The sequence below is a fragment of the Balaenoptera borealis genome, assembly GCF_965194805.1.
Source record: "Balaenoptera borealis genome assembly, chromosome: 3".
NCBI lineage: Eukaryota > Metazoa > Chordata > Mammalia > Artiodactyla > Balaenopteridae > Balaenoptera > Balaenoptera borealis.
In genome coordinates, this window is record NC_138866.1 from 33,122,957 (window position 1) to 33,143,002 (window position 20,046).

At 49.7% G+C, this 20,046-nt stretch overlaps 1 protein-coding gene across 8 annotated transcripts in view; it reads right to left on the reverse strand.

The window, feature by feature from the left end:
• Positions 1 to 20,046, reverse strand: part of RAD51B (RAD51 paralog B) — a 734,492-nt gene that overhangs the window by 87,005 nt on the left and 627,441 nt on the right. For 5 of the 8 annotated variants that reach the window (XR_014242387.1, XR_014242389.1, XR_014242390.1 and 2 more), the window contains one exon: positions 4,937 to 5,044. Coding sequence is in view for 1 of the 8 variants with exons in the window: in XM_082384412.1 (XP_082240538.1) it covers positions 4,995 to 5,044 (50 nt within the window). In the remaining 7 variants the exon portion in view is untranslated. Of the gene's footprint in view, positions 1 to 3,485; positions 5,045 to 20,046 lie in introns of those variants that run through there. The other 3 variants (XR_014242393.1, XR_014242388.1, XM_082384412.1) reach the window with 3 other exon arrangements.

Here is a 20,046-nt window from a genome sequence, read left to right on the forward strand (position 1 = left end):
GTTCCCAATACATCAGACTGGTTCCTGTCCCAGGCCTTTGCATTTATTGTTCCTTCTACTTAGAATGCTCTTCATTCAACCCTTGCCCAAATGTCAGTTCTTCAGAGAGGTCTTCCTGACTCCACTGTGTGTAAAAGTGTCCCCCTCACCCATATCTCTCTTTATCGTGCTTTACTTTTTTCAAGGCACTTATCACTAGTTGATGTATATGTGTGTGTGTGTGTGTGTGTGTATATATATATATATATAGTTGGTTTGCTTATTGTCTGTTGCTCCCACTAAAATGTAAACAGAGTAAGGAGTGACATTGTCTTTTTTCACTCTATATCTCCAGCGTCTAGAATGGAGTCTGGCACATAGTTGCTCACTGAATATTTGTCGAATGAACCAATGAGTCAATGAATGAATGCATACATGACTGCTCAAGGCGAGTGTGAGGGGGTGGGGAGGGATGGGTAGCCTCAGGCTTGGCTCGCTCTACACAGATCAGCGTGTCCATGATTTGGATGCTACACCATGAGAAACAAAGAGATTTGTTGGTTTAATTTCTTTTACCTTGGGAAAGTTAAAGATCACAGATAATCCAGAACTCAGTGCGAAGTTCTCTGATTTATAGTCGAGGAATTATTCACACAGAGGTAAACAAGAGCAAAGGACTGACAAGCGAACTGTAGGAGAATGATGGTGAACAGACTGAGGGACCCCTACAATCTGTACTCCTTCAACTGGCCTGGGTTCCCAACAGCACTGGCTCAAACTTGGATCCAGAGAATCCCTGACAATTGTCACTCCCAGAATCCTTTGGGCCGGTCACCCAAGTGGTGACTGCAAGTGAAGGCATCCTGGTTAAGTCCGTCCTTACGTGAACGTAACGTCATCAGGCCATCTAAGAGGCACACCCAGAACGGCAGGTGTTTCCCAAGGATGCCCAGTCTCACAAAGTTCTCCTAAAACCTGAACTTGGGGGCGGGGGGGAGATTTTCCTTTTCTTCTTTAATGTATTCCACAGAAATGGACCTCTTTTATTCCATCTCAGAAAATTCAAAGAAACAAAATTACCAGCACCTAGAAGTGTCTGACACATAGGAGGTAATCAATAAACATTGAATGAATGAACAAAAATGTCTAGGCAAAGGGGAACTGTGGCCTGGTAAGGAATGGTAGAGTTGAGCAAACCCTGACAGACAGAAACCATGGGCTGGACCCCCTACTCTGGCTTCAGGCCTCAGTTTCCCTCTTTGTAAAACGAAGTTCTGGGCTGGCTGGACTCGAATTTCCCTCCCAGCTCTGACACTCTCTAATTCTCTGAACACGTCTTCATAGCTTTCTTGTGGACTAGGTCTTACTATTTGTGTCCTACTGAAAGCCAGGCCTACTGCTCTGGAGACCACCCATTGTTTTTAATCACCAGAGGTTATTTAATAGCAATTCTCCCAGAATATTTTTCATGTCCTCCACGAAAGAACGTTCTGGAAGGTAGCCATCATCAAAATAGGAAGTAAAGCCAGGCTGGGGTTCCATTTATCAGATAACGCAGGCTTAACCAAAGTTCCTGTTGCCCCATATGGTGATTCTGGGAGCTTGACCAGGTTTCAGAGGTTTTATACTCAGAGAAGTAAGAAATCATCTCTGTGGCTTGTGGGATTTGGTACCTATTTCCCTCCTTTCCGAAGCTCAGGGCTGTGGGTACCAAGTGAAGGCTCTGGTGACTCTCCTCTCCTCCTCTCAGGGCCTCAGTGCAGCGGTCCAGTGCCCGAGAGCCCCCTCCTGGAGGGGCATACTCAGAACGCACCCCACTGGCCCGAATCAGTCCCCTGTCCACTGCAGTGCTTTATTTTAAGCCACATGTGAATTTCACCATTTCCTTCCACTCTCAGAACTGTCCCAAAGCACCAGCCAGCCCTAAGGAATTCAGACTCCTTCTCTACCTTTGCAACTCTGTTCACAGCCTTGATGTACCAAGAGGAAAAAGAACGCTGGACCGAGAGTCTGAGAGCAGGAGTCCAGCAGGAGGCATCTCTCTAGGCCTCAGTTTCCTCAGATGCGAGGTCAGGATGGGGTGCTGGCCGGGGGCCCTGCCTCTTCCAGCCTCGTGATCCCCGCCACCCCTACCCGGCACCACCCCACACCGGCCCAGAGGCAGAGCCAGCTCTTTCCCATGAGGGAGGCACAGCTTGTACGTTATGCAACTTCTAGAAAGGCAGGGGCTCTTCTTTTTCTTTTCCTTTTTACTCTAGGAAGAGAGAAACAGTTTTATGATCCCAGTAACCAATAAACATAATGAAAATCATGGTAACCATCAGCCTAATAAAACCCGAGGCAAAAGCCTCCACATTCTCAAACAAGACCCTGGGAATTCAAAGCTCTCTGAAGCCATAAGTGGCCAGGGCCTTGCTGAAGGCCTCGGGATGCTGGCTGATGGCTGATGAAAGGATTTTAACGCGCCACTGAAATTCTCTTTTCCAAAATAACCACTTTGAAACCTGTTAATTACAGACACACAACCAGCCCCGGTCCCCCAACAGGACCCGGGGCTGCACCAGGGAGAGCCCAGTTCCAAGGCTGCTGGCTTCCATGGTGCTACACATGCTTTGTGTTGGGTGAATTAGCTTCAGGAAGAGAATCCAAATTAATTAAAACCACATGGCCACTCCCCTCACCCCTAGCCTCCTACCCCACCTCCTTCCCCTGGAGACAGAGGCCAGTTCAGTCTAATTTGGTCCAGTGTTTTTGTTTCCTAAAATCTGTCTTGGGCTCTGGGCCATTAATAGGTTGCAGCTGATTTTAATCTACATGAATCAGAGACCTCGCTTCTTGGGCTTTAAGGAGATTACAAATTGTGTGTCCCGCAAAGGGGATGGAAAGGAAAGGCCCTGGGTGGGGAGGGGGGAGGGGAACAGATCCTGGAAGGCTCACAAACTCTGCTCTCCATTAAGCGGGTGGGTTTGAATGAGCCTGTGATCTGTCAAAGCTGGGGGAGGGGAGTGAAGAGGAGGTGAGGGTCTTGCCACTGTGACCCCATGGCAGGAACACAGAACCTGGGCCTGTGAAAACAGTTAAAATCAAAGATCTGGATGGACAGAGAGGTCCCTACTCACCTATCTTCAACAAATTAATTTCCCAAGGTTTTGCTGGGCACCTAGCATGAGCTAAAGCAGGGGTCAGCAAACTACAGCCCACGGGCCAGATTGGGTCCACAGTCTGATTGTGTAAATAAAGTTTTATTGGAAGACAGCCATGCCCACTTGTTTACATATTTTCTATGGCTTCTTTAGTAATTGTAGCAGAGATGCTAGGACCTGTAAAGCCGAAGATATTTACTATGTGTCCCTCATAGTAAAGGTTTGCTGACCCCTCACCTAGAGAACTACTGGGCAACCATTCCACTCACATGACAAAAGAGGACAGATTTAGGATCCACTCAACGGCCACATCATACCAAGCTCTAGGCTCCTTCCAAACATCACTCTTTTTTTAAAAATAATTTTATTAATTAATTAATTTATTTATTTTTGGCTGTGTTGGGTCCTCATTGCTGGCTCTAGAGCACAGGCTCAGTAGACGTGGCACACGGGCTTAGTTGCTCCGCGGCATGTGGGATCTTCCCAGACCAGGGCTCGAACCCGTGTCCCCTGCGTTGGCAGGCGTATTCTTAACCACTGCGCCACCAGGGAAGCCCCCCAAACATCACTCTTTAGGGAAGTGTCTTTATGCTCAATTAACCAATGGCAACAGAGAACTTGGCCAACTATCTTGCCACTCCGTTATGGGTTCAAGTACTTGCCCTGACAACCCTATACTCCCATTTCGCAAATGAACACACTTCCAGCCAAGGAAGGATGTCTCCCCAGGCTGCAGTGGCAGTGGCCTGGAACACCCCTCCCCCTCCCCCTTCTCCTCCTCTTCTGGGAGGTGGTTATGTTGGGCCTTGAACAGAATCACAGCTCAACAGAGTGCCACACTAGCTTGCACAGAATGTCAACTCTATGTAAAGACCACCCCCCCACCCCCAGCAAACAGGAGCTGAGAGTTCCTGCAAAGGATAACGGTCTGCACCTCACGTCTCCATCTCCACTGCTGTCCCCAGGTCCCTCTTCCTTGGCAAGCTTCTCCCTGAACTTTAGGTAGTGCCTCAAAGGAGTGTAGAATTCACTGAGGAGTCATGGGTCCCAATCCTTAGGGTCCTGCTATTGTTCAGAGGTCTCCCAGTTCACTAGAGATTGTGAACTGCCTGAGGATGACAGAAGGGCACCAGCTGAGCAGGGATGAAGTATAAAGCAAACTCCTACCATCACAAACAACTGCAGTCCTGTGCTGGACCAGGGCAAAACCTGGGAAATGCTCCCATCAGCATCTTTGGGTCCCACCATCATAGGGACTCTGTGCTCAGAAATAGCCTTAAGCAGGGCTCAGACCTTGGCCTGGAAGAGGATAAGGCACAGCTCCTCCGGTTTCTATCCCGCAGTGAGCCCCCTAGCACATTCCCTGGTTGGTACTTTTCACTTCCACCAGCACCAAGGGTTGTGGATATAACCCTCAAAGCTCTGTTTTGCCTAGACTTGGTCTCTTGATAGGATTGGGCTCTCTGCTCCATGGAACCCAACAGCCAGGAGATTTTTGCTCCTGCTTCCCTGAGTCTAGACTACAGGAAGAGCAGAGGCTCATGACTGACACATGGGCACATCAGGAACTCATGCAGGTCTTCAGGACACCTGATCTAGCAAGGTCCTGAGCTGGGTTGATGAGCGATATTGGCTCTGTTGTCTCTGGTAATGGCTTCATGGCCCTTAAACAGAAAGGAACGCACCATGGTTAATTAGCAGTCACTGAGAGTTTGTTATGAGCTGGGTGTCACATGGATGAACGAACACCCTGGCAAGAGAGACTCTGAGAAGGTCACATGCCGAGGAGTTTGTGGAGTGCAGTGTCTCCCTACATAGAGGCATTCAGAAATGCCTGCCCATAGCACACCACAGGGTGATGGTCCACACTCCTCAGCTTGGCTGTGATGCCGGCCCAAGGACCCTCCGTGATCTGGGGCCCCCTGCAAAGAACAGAGTGCTTAAGTCAAGCGCTACCCTCTGTGCCACCAAACAAAGGTGAGTCAGAATACAGCGGGATGAAAAATCTCATAAACACTTTCTGGGGCTGGGCTCCCAGACTAAATCTCAGAGCGAAGCAAGCCAGCCGAGCTTAAAAACACGTAACACACAAGAACGCCCGGCTGCTATTGGCTGAGCAGATTGGGTGCTAAAATGGCTTCAGAGCGATGAAGGACAGAATTAATTTTAAGATGAGTTCAATCTTCTCTCCCTTTCAAGCATATAAGGGTGGGAACTGTGGATTAAAATTGAAAATTGATTTCACTGCTCCTTCAGAAGGCACAGGGCAGTGACTTAGCCCACCTCCACCACTCTGCTTCCCCGTCCTCTCGAAATACACTGGCCCTTGACTCACCTCTGACACCTGGAGCTTTTGCTCTAAATCATCTTTTGTGTCCTGTATAAACAAGGGCTGGTAACTAGTACAGGAAATTAGCTTCACAAGCATTGAATGTGTACCAACCTGTGGTATGGGGAGTTGCCAGGTTTTCTTCTAACCGAGGATTTTCACAGACTCTCAAAACTTTCTCTCCGCTTCCCCTCGGCACACTTGAATGCGTGCACACCCACCATTCGTGCGCACACACCCAAACGCAAAATTTCCCCTCAGTTTCCCCCAGCACGCATGAACGGAGACACACGCTCACACACAGATACCCTCGCATTCTCAAAACTTCCCCTTGGTTCTCCCACAACTAGAAACTTGAGCAGCTAGGTGTGTGGGAGCTCCCTGTCACCCTCTCAGACACACATGAAACTTTTTGCCCAGTCAGCATACCCCCAGCACATACCCCCAGGAGCTCAGAGCCAAGGATGTTTATATTCCTATGTACACACACACACACACACACACACACACACACACACACACACACACACACACACACAGCCACATTCCAACTGGCTCAGTCATAGCCTTGACAGGCCTGGGTCAGCTTGCCATTGCTTCTCATTTTGCCTCTAATGGGACCTTCTTGTAACAGAGAGGTTTGCCATCCGTTTTGTAGCATTTACTGAGCCTGAGTGCTGGGAAGGTGGCTTTTTTAAAGCACATGTGACGGTAGAGCAAAAAGCAGGGACAAAGGCATCCCTTTCGATTTCCTGCCTGAGTTTCACATGCCAATAAGCAGTGTTCTGGATTGTTTAGAGAATTTCTTTATTTGCTGCCCTGTCTGAAACCAGGCTGGGAGGACAGAGGCTCAGCTGAGGAATTTCCACAAGTCCCATTGTCAGGGGGGGAGGCAAAAACTGCCATGCTGATTTATTACCTATACGGCATAATGAACCCCGGGTTACTCTGAGTCACCCTTTAGGTCTTGGTATGCCTGTGCTAATCTGTGCTGGTGGTTTTATCTTGCTTGGTCCTGATATGGCTGGAAACCCAGCGGTGGTCCTTGACCACAAGAGGGAGGATCTCTGGGCGTGTTCTGATCACCAGTGTCCAGGTAGGGGAGGGAAAGATGACCCCATCCAGGATGGGGCAGGACATGCTCATGTCTGACTAACTACCTAACACCACCTCAGGGTCCTGCTTTGTCATCTCCCATTATTCTAGCCCCAGGCTGCCTGAGGGCAAACCGTGTCCTCTGGAGGGCCTGGGTAGAAGGCACCAGCCACATGAGCAAAGACTAATTTGGGTAGAAACTAAAGGAGATGAAAATGAGCCCTAAGTGACCACTACCCCTCTGGGAACTTTGGGGCACAAGAGCTGGATTTCTCCACCCCCGGCCCTGACTGCAGTAAATGTTGCACTACGTATGCACAGGGGACGCTGTCTTTGCACTGACTGTGCAAAAGTGAAAAAAGTAGAGTTGCTCTGGTTGCAAGGGAAGGGGATGAGTTAGTTGTGTGTGTGTGTGTGTGTGTGTGTGTGTGTGTGTATGTGGTCACATCTGATCTGGCTCCATCCTGATCCTTCCCCCAGCTATACTTCAGGGACTCTCTGAGGGGTTCCTCGGATCCCAGTTTGAAAACCACTATCACAATGCGGGCTCCTTCTCATAATAGTTGTTGAACTTGGGTACCCAAGAAAACACACAATGACAAAGAACGGCTAGAAATTTGACAACCCTTTCAAATGAGCCTGAATCTTGCATACGGTTGATTCAGGCTGCAGCCCGTATTTGGTGTAGCGTACAGAGTTAGGGACCCCTTGCTGAAACTCCATGGCCCCCACAGGTCTGCAGCTCACAAATTGGGAATCCCTGTACAGAAATTAGGAGAGGAGCAAGAAATAAGCCTGGGGTCCCAGATGGAGTCACGCTGTGACAGGGCTCTGGGGCCCAGAGAGGGAATTTGTGCCTATGCTAGCTGGTCATGCAGAGCCATTAAAAAGCCATGTGCAATTATTATGATGATGATGTTATTAAAGCCAAGAAATGACATGGTTGGACATGAACCAGCAAAAAAGAATGACTCTTTTGCAATTAAGTCCCTTTTCCGCTCTCCAGCTGTCTGAGCCTCAACATCCCACGTCCACCAGGCCTTCCTGGATGAGTGTCACCCCGGATGCCATTTTCCTGCCTTCATCATCAGAGGGTTTTATTGTCTGCTGTGGCCCTACCCAAAGTGAGGGGCCCGGCCCGGGCTTCTGTGCCCCATGAGTGTGAGCACCGGCGATGTACACAAGTGAGCACAGCCTAAATTAAAGAACGTGCCTGTGCACGAACAAAGGAGGATGTATACTGTGCGCGGGCCAAAGTGAGGCCTAATTCCTCAGCTGTGCCCCCTCATTCCTAGCCCATCTGACCCCTGCCCCCCAAACCTCTCAAAGAAGGACCTGGCTTTACTTGCTGAGTCAGGAAACATAGCTAGAGGTAGCACCTCACACAGGTTTGGGGAAAGTGTCTGTGCTCCCAGTTCGTCTCTGTGCTCCGTTTTGCCTTGGGGAGGACTGCTAAGGCTTTTGGTACTCAAGTCTGTCCATGCTTAACGTGTGGGCTACCGTCCACAGGCGTCCACCACCTCTAGGCAGGGCCGTGAGGATGAAGATGTAATGAGAGCCTGTGAGGGCTTTGTGCTTCCTGGAAGAAAGATGGCACTGTGAGGTTTTATTATCTACCTACTCTGCTTTTTACTGGTCCATCTCCCTTCTGTTTTTCCTTTTGGGGGGTCAGTGTCAAGTTTATTAGGTATTAATTTCCGAAAAGGCCTTCTTGCACCTCAGAGCAGGGTTTTATTTGGTGCCTCGGAGAATTTGTTTCCCATAACCCGGACCCTCTAAGGATTCCTCTTGGTCAGGGTGAAAGAGGTCTGTGTGTGTTCAGCTAGTCAGTTCAGCTCAGTTTAACAAATATTTATGGAGCATTCACGAACACATACCTAGCCTTGAGAGGCAGGGCAGGACCAGAAACAGCGGGGAAGGTTATGAACTTTGGAGCCAGGCCACAGGGGGTGAGTTCTCACTCCACGGTTCCACGTACGTCCTAGGAGAGCCTCGGTCACCTCCTGGAATCTCTGTTTTGCTACTTGTAAAATGGAGAAAATCCCATCCATCTCACAGGCGAAGTCATAAAAAGGTATAGATCTCCTAGTGAGTAGTGGGTGGGTGATCAGTAATTCCCCTCTTCAGGATCCAGCCTCTGGAGACGTGGGGAGAGGAGATGCCGCTGTCCTCCATCCTGTTTCGCCTCCCTGAGGCCCTCTGTCTAGCCCTTGTTCATCCATTTTAGAAAGAAAGGTCAGCTGGTTAAACCAGAGGTTCTGGAACTTTCTCACCTCAGTTTCCCCCAGCTCTCCTGGGCAACCTACTTCCTCCATACATTCCCTCCTTCCCCCAAATACCTCCAAGGACTCCACAGTACTACTCCCCTCCACCCTCTCTCCAAACCCATCCCCAAGAGGGAGGAGAACAGAACCTTCCCAGTCTTTTGAGAAAGAGAACCCAGTGGAGATGACTTTGCTCTGTTGCACACCCTTCAGAAAAGACCAAACTGTGGGCTCCTTGAAGCACTAGTCCTCCAAAGGCGAGCTCCAGTCAGGAGGGAGGAGATGCGAGGCCAGGCAGGGTGGGCTAGGCTGTCCCAGAGGGACCGGTCGAGGCAGGACCAACACAGGTGCCCTCAGCCCGGATCCAGCCTAGAAGATGCCCCGAGAATGATCCCTGGCAGACACCACCGTCCAGCCTGAGAGAAGCGCGGTAAAGGTGTCCACATAGGGCCCTGTGCCTCCCTGAAGGAGGCTTTTTGCTGTTTCTCCGTTGCCAGGGAGGAGAGCAGATGCAAGGAAACCCTCGAATAGGCACCGCAGAGGTCAATACGCTTTAAATTAAGCTTCTGACGCTTACAAGGGGCCAGGCTTCCCACAAATCCCCCAATGCACAGAGCTTTGAGGTGGCGTGTTCAGTCTGTTTGTTCTTTTAGAAGTATGCCTGGGAAGCCAGCAGTTATTTGTTTCCGAAAGGTAGGAGCTCATCAGGTGGGTGGTCTCTGCATTTTCTGTGTGCTTTGATTCCCTTCCTCTTCTTTTCAGGACCACTGAGGGGTGTACTTTCCCTTCTCCCGGCAGTGCTCAGGGGGTTTGGCTGCACAGTGCATCCGTGCTGGGTTTTCCCACAGGCCCCTGCAAAGGCAGCCGGGTTGTCTTCAGAAGGCCCTGGGCGGCCCCGTGGAGGGAGCAGGGGCTGCAGCTGTGCCCCACCCCCCCTTCTGCAGCAGGCTTTGATCAGGTTTTGTGGGGCTGCGTGCAGCCTGACCTCCCATCTCCAGCGTCTCTCAGGTGGAAAGTTCTGTTCAGCCTGTCTGTGGCTTCAAAGGCTCTCCCTCCTTCGGGCTGGGACGAGACTGATAATGGTTCTCATTTTGTTGTCGTGTGATCTCCCAGCAGCCCCCATCTTTCCATTGACAGGCTTCTGCTTGTTTGCTTGGGCTGCTCTGGCCGAACTCAAACCACCTTTCTGGTTGAGGAAGCACAATGATACCCTCTCCCACTGAGGCTCTTCTGATGGCTCAGACGTGGCCTCCAGCCCAGACAAAGGTGACCGGGCCGCTGCAGCAGGCACCTGGTGAATCAGGCTCTGGGCATCAGGGCAGGGCAGGTGTCTGAGGGGCAAAGGACTCCCTGAGCCTTCGAGTCTGTGAGCAGGAACCCTCAGCTCCGCCCTCCCTGCCTCTGTAGTCAGGGGCTGAAGGAAGGCGATGCTTTCTGCTCCAGTTCCCCACAGGAATCCAGCCATGGGGCCTGACGGCGCGCACCGCCCCATGAACCTGGGCAGAGCAGAGGAAAGGCCACAAATCCTGAAGCTGACTATGTTTCCCGAGAGCTTGAGCTATTCACTCTCTTGAGCCATAGGCACTAGGCCAGCCAAACTCGGGAAGTTCCTTTTCTGGCCTATTATTTCCAAGGGTTATGGCCTTACAGCCTCAGTTCTCAGCCCAAGGGGTAAACAACAGCTAATGCGGCCACTCCAGGGCCCTCTTCCGGCTCCCACCCCACGCCACCGCTGACCCTGGACTCGGACCTCCCAGCGCTCTGACCGGGTTGAAAGGACCAGGGCTGGACGACCACGGCGGCCGTCAGTGGGTTCCGACGGGGGTGCTGCCTCAGAGACGGCCATGCGTCTCACCACGCGGATGGGGTTAGGCTGCACACTGCCCTTCGGTTTCCTCATATTTAACGTGAGGGTGGCCAAGGGCAACAGGAGCGGTCAGGAGAGCATCCTTCTTCCCCAGCCTGATAGCACAGGGCTCTTCCTTCCTTTTGATCGTACTCAAAACAACTCCTGCAATAGAACAATGAGGCCGGGAGGAGGCCAGAAGGAATTTATTATGCTGCTGCCCTGTGGCTCAGCCTTGCCTGACTTTATCTCGCACAGAGGTCTGCACAGGAGGAAATCTGGCAGGTCCTTGGGTTGTCTCCGTGCTCCAGCTCTCCCTCCAACAAAGAGTGCTGGAAGGACAGGGAAGCAGCTGCCGTGTTAGCCACGGCCCGGCCTAAGCCACAGCCAGAGGGGGATCAGCCTAGATCTCCTAAAACTCTGATGCGGACGCTGTGAAAGGCACAGGGACTCCTGATGCATGGAGCCTGCCCGAGTCCCGCCAGGCAAGAGGGGGCCCCAGATGTGCCGGGCTGCTCAGGACAGGCCTTTCTAGAGCCCATCTCTCAGCTGGTTTCCTCTCTTCTTGGTCCTGGCTGGGGAAGGAGCTAAGCAGATGTGTCCCCTGTGTGTGGACTGTGCAGTTTCTCACTCGGCACAGGCCACTCGGTTAGGGGTTTCATCTCTTCCTCTAACAAGGTGAGAGAGGAGAAAGGCTTGGGGCCTTGGGGCCCAGAGGACCAAGATCGGTCTCAGTTGTGGCCGTATCTCCCCCGAATGTGGATATTTTGCCATCACTCTGCTGTTAACAGGGTCTAACCAGGTTCTCTCAGCAAACTTAATCTCAGTCATCCATCACCCAACTGTAATGCCAGTGCTGCTAATATTCAGAAAATAAACAAATCCCCTTTCATCATCCAGCTGGGTGCTGTGGGATGCTGTGGGACTCTGGACCCAATGTCTTTGTGGGGCTTGAGCCTTATTGTAATGCTGCGGATCGAGCATAGGCAGACCTGGGCTCATTTGCTGAATGACCTTGAACAGGCTATATGACCTCTCAGAACCTCAGTTTCTTCATCTGTAAGATGGGGATGTGAATACTAACCTTGTAGAATTATTTTGAGGATCAAACAAGACAATGTATGTAAACATATCTAGTATATGTTAGACTCTCTAGAAGGAGTGTGGTCATTACTACTACCACCATTTCAAACAGGTGGGAGTGTCTGATCTGATCTTCTTGAATCCTGAGTAGCCTCCTTGAGTGAGCCACGAGCCCCACACTCAGTCATAAGGAGCAAGTATGTGAGGAAAACAAGAGGAAACAGACCCACAGCACACAGTTAATGAAGTCCACCGCAGACACCAACAGCAAATCCAGGACTGAACTTGGTTTTCCAGACCTCTAGACTCTCCCGCTCTCCAGTCCCTACCTCTCTCTGGGCATCTCCACTGTATTAGATTCCCAGGGCTGCCACACCAAATGATCACAAGCCTGGTGGCTTAAACAACAGAAATTTAGGACTTCCCTGGTGGTGCAGTGGTTGGGAACCCGCCTGCCAATGCAGGGGACATGGGTTCGAGCCCTGGTCCGGGAAGATCCCAGATGCTGCGAAGCAACTAAGCTTGTGAGCCACAACTACTGAGCCTGAGTGCCACAACTACTGAAGCCCGTGTGCCTAGAGCCTGTGCTCTGCAACAAGAGAAGCCACCGCAATGAGAAGCCCGCGCACCGCAACAAAGAGTAGCCCCCGCTCACCGCAACTAGAGAAAGCCTGCACGCAGCAACAAAGACCCAACACAGCCAAAAATAAATAAATAAATAAATAAATAAAATTTTAAAAATTTCTTAAAAAAACAACAGAAATTCATTCTTTCACAGTTCTGGAGGCCAGAAGTCCAAAATCAAGGGGTCGGCAGGGGTGTGCTCCCCTCAGGGGAGGATATGTCCTTGCCTCTGCCAGCTTCTGGTGGCTCCAGGTGTTCCTTGGCTTATGGCAGCATCACTCCAGTCTCTGCCTCCATGTTCACATGGCTTTCTCTTCTTCATGTCTCTCTCTGTGTGTCTCTTATAAAGACACTTCTCATCAGATTTAGAGCCCACCTAGGTAATCTGGGATGATCTCATCTCAAGATCTTTAACTTAATTACATCTGCAAAGACCCTTTTCCCAAAGGTCACATTCACGGGTTCCAGGGATTAGGATGTGGACATATCTTTTGGGGCGGGGGCACCATTTAGCCCACCACACCCACTAACCCTGCAAAATGTCCTGTTGGATTATGACTAAAAAGTTAAGAGATCTCACCTGTGGCTGGGGAGGAGGCTCACTCCTCTCCAGGCTGACATCACCAGTTCCCCATCTGACCCCAAAAAGGGAGTGTGGTCCATCTTTGAAAGATAATCTGGCCATTCATTCTTTATTTACTGGCAGGTAGTGAGGACAAGTTCCACCTGCCCTGTGAAAAACTGAGACCAACTCCCTCACGGCGTCCAGTGGCAGAGCTCAATTCAGACCTGAGTCCTGGGGTCTCCTGTTCCAAGCGCATTGCGCCTCTGAGGCTTATGAGTGAGCTGCGAAGACCTACTTCCAAATGGTGTGATGAGTCTCCTTCCTGCCAAGTCTCAGGAAGCACTAATTCTCCCAGTGCTCAGGCCCTTCCGCTTCTCTTCTCCTTGCCATCCTGCCAAGGCCCCGCGCTCACAGAGAACACCTAGGAGACTCCGTTCCTCTCTTTTCTCAGAGGCCTCCTCTGGCCCTACTCCCCGACCCCTCTTCTCCATTTCCTCTTTCAGACCCTTCTTCAGCCATGAAGATCTGTGCCTAATAGAAAGGGTGCCGTCCCAGGTGTTCCCCAGCCTTCTCAGGAAGGCCTTCCCCCCCTAGATGGCTGAGATGGCTGAGATCTCAGCTGCCAGACTGTGAGAGAAGATTATAACTCTAGAGTACTTTTTATTCTTCCAATCAAATAATACTGATATGTAGATTTAACACAGGCCTTGGTTCCTTCTAGGTGGTTTCCAGAAAGAAACCAGTTCTGTGCCCTTTCCCTCTGAAGAGTCTAATTCAGCAGGGCTCTGTTGATGGCCTTCCTTTCTTCTCAACAGCTACTATTAATAACTCTGCTTTTGCAGCTCTCTCTTTCAAGGTATTCCCCCTATTTCTGGCTTGCAGATGTTGACGAGTGGCATGTGTAGCATTCAGCATTCACAAATGTGGGAGCTCTAAAACGCTGGATCACAAGCTAACAGAGTCCCACATGTTTACTGGCATCTGGTCAAGGGTGGAAAAGTCACTGCGACCCTACGGTCTTGAGAATAAAGTAGGAGTGAAGACAAACTGGAAAGAAGTGAAAAGAAGCCATGGTAGACAATGAAATTCTTCAGTGTGTTCCTTGTTTAGCTAAGGATAGCGCGGCAAGGAGCCAGGTAAAGTCCATTACTTTCCGAACCATCCTTCAACTTGTCTACCAAGGGCTCCACTTTCTCCGCTTTCCCTGTCCACAGGTTTGTACAGAATTTATATCTTCACATATAGACTGTGAGTTCTGTGTACATCGAAAATGGCCCTTTAGACCTGGAAGGGCCTCGTACCACTTTAGAATGTGACTCCCAGAAGAATGAAATCTGACCTGTGCTCTTCCATTGCTGGTGGGAATGTAAAACGGTTCAGCCACTGTGGAAAACAGTGTGGCAGTTCCTCAAAAAGTTAGACATAGAATTACTATATGATCCAGCAATTCTACTTCTACGTATATACCCCAAAGAATTGAAAACAGGCATTCACATAAATACATGTACACACAAATTCATACCACCACTATTCACAATAGCCAAAAGGTAGAAACAGCCCAAATGTCCATCAGTGGATGAATGGATAAACAAAAGGTGGTATATCCATACAATGGAATATTACACGGCCATAAAAAGAAATGAAGTACTGATACATGCTACAATGTGGATGAACCTAAAAAACATGCTAGTGAAAGAAGCCAGCCACAAAAGGTCATGTACTATATGATTCTATTTATATAAAATATCTGGAATAGGTATATCCAGAGAGACAGAACACAGACTGGGGTCTTCTAGGATCTGAGAAGAAGGGTGATTGGGGAGCACTGCCTAATGGGTATGGGGTTTCCTTTCAGGGTGATGAAACGGTTTTGGAACTAGAAAGAGGTGGTGCTTGCACACAACATTGTGAATGTTCTAATTGCCACTTAATTGTTCACTTTAAAATGGTTATATTATGTTAATTTCACCTTGATAAAAATTTAAAATGTGGGAAAAAAGAGAGTAAAAAAAACTCAAGGCTGACCTTTGTGTTCCAGGCACACACCCCAACCCCTGCTCTCATGCTCAATTCACGTTTCCTTCCTGGGCAGACCTGTGTGCCCATTTTCAGTGCCAGGGCACCCAATCGGCTTATGGTGCAGATTACCATCAGGCTTGCCCTTGATCCCACTTCTCAGACACATCCTCTAAAATTCCATGACTAAAGCTGAATCTACACAGTAGCAACCAAATGTTCTGGCAGAGAACAATGGGTGCGGGTGAGAACACCTTAATAGCCAGGCTCTTGTTTCCCAATATTTGGGTTTTGTTGTGGTAAAATGGATTTTCTAAGCAAGACGAATGGGCTTGTGTATTTCTCTGTCTTTAAGAATTTCTATAGGCTGCAAAGAAGAAAAAGAACACAAGTGGCAAGACAGCGAGAAAAACACGTTTAAGGCCTGCATAAAGCCCGTCCAGGACTCTCTTTAAAGCTCTTGTTTGTTGAAATTATGAAGGTAGAAAGTTCATGCTCCTATTATATTTGCTCCAACTTTGAGAAATACAAAGAGACCTTTTAGTTTTGTGCTTCGAGGACAGAGGCGATTTGGGACTTAGAGGAGAAAAATGCCTATAAGGAGAACTGGGGACTTCTCCATGTTAACTGGGGCAGAAAGTTGTAAGTCTGATGACTGAACTGTCATTCATTCATGCCCCCACTCACTCACTCACTCACTCAGCATGGGCCTGCCCTGCGCCAGCAGGCAATGGGTTGGCCACTGGCTGGAGCGGCCAGAGGAGACGCCCCTGGCCTTGCTGCATTTGCAGCTCAGTGAGAAAGTGGGGTGGGCATATTGGGAATGTCATGCGCACATTACAAGTGCTCAAAGACAGAGGGCCATGGGAGCACCGGGAGTCACTGCCTGAGGTGATGGGAAAGGCCTCCCAGAGTTGGTGACATCTAAGCCCAGAGTTGAAGAAGACTGAAACAGGGGACGAGCATTTCAGGCAGGTAAGCACAGCAGCCGCATTGGCCCAAAGCCGTGAAAACTGGTGCCTTATCTGGGGAGCATGGCATTTGGAAGGCTGGGGAGGGCTGCAGAGAGGAGGGGAGGCTGTCCAGGCAGGTCGAGGGGAGGCTGTCCAGGCAGGTCAGGGCCAGGCTGGGAAGAGCCTTGCATTTGACCTAATTCTTTCTGCTGACTTTTTCCTTATTGTAAGAACAACAGCCAAATATTTATCATAAAATATTCCCTTTAATCCTCTCAATAGCCCCTTTATACAGGTGAAGACAGTGAGTCTCAAAAAGTTTAAGCGATTACCCCAAAGATGGCCGCACACATCACCGGGATGTACAAAGTATAGGGATATGCCCAGCATGGCTGAGCGGTTACCTCTGGAGAGGTGGGGAAGAGGATGGGTTCAGAGAGGGCGTTGGAGGCTCTAACTGCATCCGTAATCTTTCATTTCTTAAGCTGGGTGTGGGTCAAGCTTGCTTCTTATGCCTTTTTTGTATGTGTGAAATTTTCCTAATGACTTTTCAAGCCACTGGACCAGTGCACTGGGGTAGCATCTCTGTGGGAAAGCTTGCAGTGCATGGAGGCTGAGGCGCTCTTGGAAGCACTGGAGCTGCCCTTTAATGTTCCAATGCCTGCTGAGCTTCCCACTGTGTGGCATGTAAGTTGCTATGTTTTTATTCCCTTTGCCAAGGTCTCAGTGGCAACACTTGTACAGAAAAAAGAAGGACAGGGAGGTTTGACCCTCCCGGCTGTTGGGCAGATGGTTACTGGAACTGAATGTTTCCCAACTAGGGATGCAGGAGGCGGGAGGAATGAGTCCAAGCTCCATTTTGTGTCCTCAGGGACAGTTTACATGCTGCTTGATGGTCGTGCTCTGCGTTCTTTTTCAAGTGAATTTCCCTTCAGTTACACTGTTTGCTTTTCCTGTCAGAGCATCCTGCCCCTTCCAACCGCAGACCCAAGGAGGAGACCCAGCCCCTGCCTTCCTGGTGTGCACAGCTTAAAACAAGAGCCCTCTGCCCATCGGACATCCTTACCATTTCCAGCTATTGAGTGTAATCAGGTGTGCCAGGATCTGATTTCAAAGCCCAAAGCAAACGGACTCAGAGGAATCCTCTCTCCCTATTGCTCCAGTGGGAGACAAAGGAGACTGAACAAACAGGATGTGCTGAGAGCTGCACAGAGCACGGCCCCAGCAAGATGGGCGGGCGGGATGCAGGGCTGGAATAGATGGCCTGTGAGCCGGGGCACTGGCATGTGTGGTAAATCGTGCCCAGGAGAAACAAGAAGCAGGACAAGAGGAACAGACACACTGATTCATCTGACAGCCTCTCTGGATGGTTCTTGATAGTTACTCTCTTTCAGGGTCTAGGGAGTTATATAGAATCCCTGCCCTACTGGAAGATCCTGACTCTGGCCATTCACCTTACAGAGAATGTTGATATTTTAGAAATTAGAGAGAACTCGCCATGCCCTGTTGGGCAGGAGAGGAGTGGAACTCAGGGCTCCACGGCAAGTCAGGACTGATGTGGGCTGCAAGTGGGGAAGCCCCACTGGGTGCAGCCCAGCGTTTGGGTCCTGGTGAATCCATTTGTTTCTGTCCCTGTTTCTCTCTTTTATCCCAGACTCTGATTGCTGGGCTTGGTAACTTACATCTAGTAAACTCTCTCAATCATTAACTTGAAAAAGAGTCCAAAATCATTTCAAAGAAGAGGATATGGGCCCAGGGAAAATTTCAGTACTTCCTCCTCCCCTTCCCACTGTCTACATTTTTATATGGGAGAAGTCAGAGATTAAAATAAATGTTCATCAAGTCCAAGGGTAGGAAGCAACTTACACTGGGAGAAAGGAGGTGCCCCTGGGGGTAGACCGACCCCCTCACCAATGGCAGAACCTAGTATCTGCCTCCAGTGCACCATCTTTCAGAAGTACCATCACTGGTGGTTTCAATGAGGGGTGCTTAGAGTATTGCCTACAGGCACTCCTGGTTCTGACAGTTACTGGGGGATGCACCTGGCATTTTGTGGATGAGGCAGGAAGGACAAATGTCCTCCAGGACACAGGACAGTCCCACACAACTGAAGAACTACTCTAGCCTTTTTCTAAGAGCTGGCATGGCTAAGAAAGAAAAACCCAGCTAAGAATGGGGATGTGGAAAGCACAGTGAACATGCTAGTTACAAATAATTTCTGTTTATGTAAAGAGATGACATGATTGGAGCTTTACCTTAGTGTTGCCAGAGTGGAAACTGAGTGTGGGGTCCTTGGGGGAATTCTAGCTGCATCAGATGGACTAACTAGGGCTGTGTTTTTGAAGGGGGCAGGGGGAAACCAGCAGATACCATCCAGATTTTTCTTAAAGGGAGAGACATGAAATCCATCACTCTACTCGTAAGCAAATGACCCTCAAAAAGAATTTGAATTCTAGGGAGATTCTGAGCACAAGCTTGCAATGTCTTTCAGAACCTGACTTATGATTCAAGATGAACCACTGCTAGCTCTGAGGTTACCCAGCCAGGGAGGGTGGGAAAGGCAGGCCCATTAATCAACAGGTGGCAGGAGACCCCTCCAGGTGAGCCAACTGTACAAAGGGAGGACATGAACCCAGATGGAGAAGAGAAAGCCAAGAAGGAAAGAAATACCTCTCCCCTCATCTCCTGGTGTGGCCACGAGACAGATCTGCTTGAGGGGAGCCTGGAGGGATGGTCTAACCCGAATTCTCTCTCAGAAACAGTGTGACTGGAGCTTATCTAAGGAGAACTGAAACCCTTGCTCTGCCACTCACTAGTTGTATGACCTGAAGCAAGCTACCTAAACCTGAACCTCGGTCCCTCACTTGGAAAATGGGGTTAATAGTACCTGCCCCAGAGGGTTGTTAGGGAAATAAGTGAGCATTTATTGAGCACCTTATATGTGCCAGGCCTGGTATGAGGTACCATAGTGACAGTGGTGAGAGGGCTGACAGTTTTGTGAGATCACTTACGCAGCGAGCTGAGCGCAGACACTGCCCAGCACACGGTAGGTACTCAACAAACGTCCTTAAAAATTTGTCTTCCAGTCACACAGTTATGCCGTGTGAAACAAAGGAAGGATAGACAGGTAAGGCTTGGCTGAGTGGTGAAGGTTAAGCTTAGACCTGAATGACAGCCAAGATCCAGTCCTGGGATCCTTGTCTCCCCGCTGCCCCCCAATCCCTTTATAACCTCTACCAACCCGGCACCTGCTTGTACCAACCACTGTGCCAGGCCTTTGGACTTGACATTACATGGCGCTTTGTATCTTCAACGCTGGTTTTACATAGGAGGGAATGTCAGTAGTTTTCAAACCTCCTCGTCAGAGCAAGAGTTATTCCATGGAGAGCCTGCAGGGATGGTGGAGGAGATTTTGAGGTCATATTCCCTTCAACTGGAGCAGCCCTTCTTGGTCTGTTTTATATTCTGGACCTCTAAGAAAGATCCACCTATTTATTGAGGGTCCTTAATGTGCCTGACACTGCTCAAGGTGCTTAGGACACATCAGTGAAAAATCAAAGATGCCTGCCCTCCAGGGCTTATATTGTAGCAAGGAAGACACACACAACGAATGGTAAACATAAGGAGTTATTTATTATGTTGCTTGGTGATGAGTGCTTTGGGAAAGTCAAAGGAGAGCAGGATGGGGGTAAGGAGAGCGGGCTGCAATTTAAACTGGGTAGGTCTCATGGAGAAGATGACATTTTAGCAAAAACTCAGCAGTGGGGGAGTCATGCCAATATCTGGGGAAGGAGGTGTGGGCTTCAGCTACGGGACTGTCTGGGGAAGAAGCATTCCAACAAAGCGTTCTGAGGTGCAAAGGCCCTGAGGGGAGGAAGAGCACGGAGACCCAGGTGGCTGCAGCAGGTGAGCAAGGTGGGGGGCGGGGGGGGGGACCACGAGATGGGACAGCACGTGGGCCTTTAAGGACAGGGGAGGGACTTTGCTTTCAGTCTGAGTGAAAAGGGAGTCACTTCAGAGTTTTGAGCAGAGGAATAGCACGATCTGATTTGTGTTAAAGCTGGAGAACAGGTCAATGTAGTAACCCAGGTTCAGACTGCAGTGAAGGTTGGAAAACCATCCGTTCAACAACATGGTCACCCTCATGGG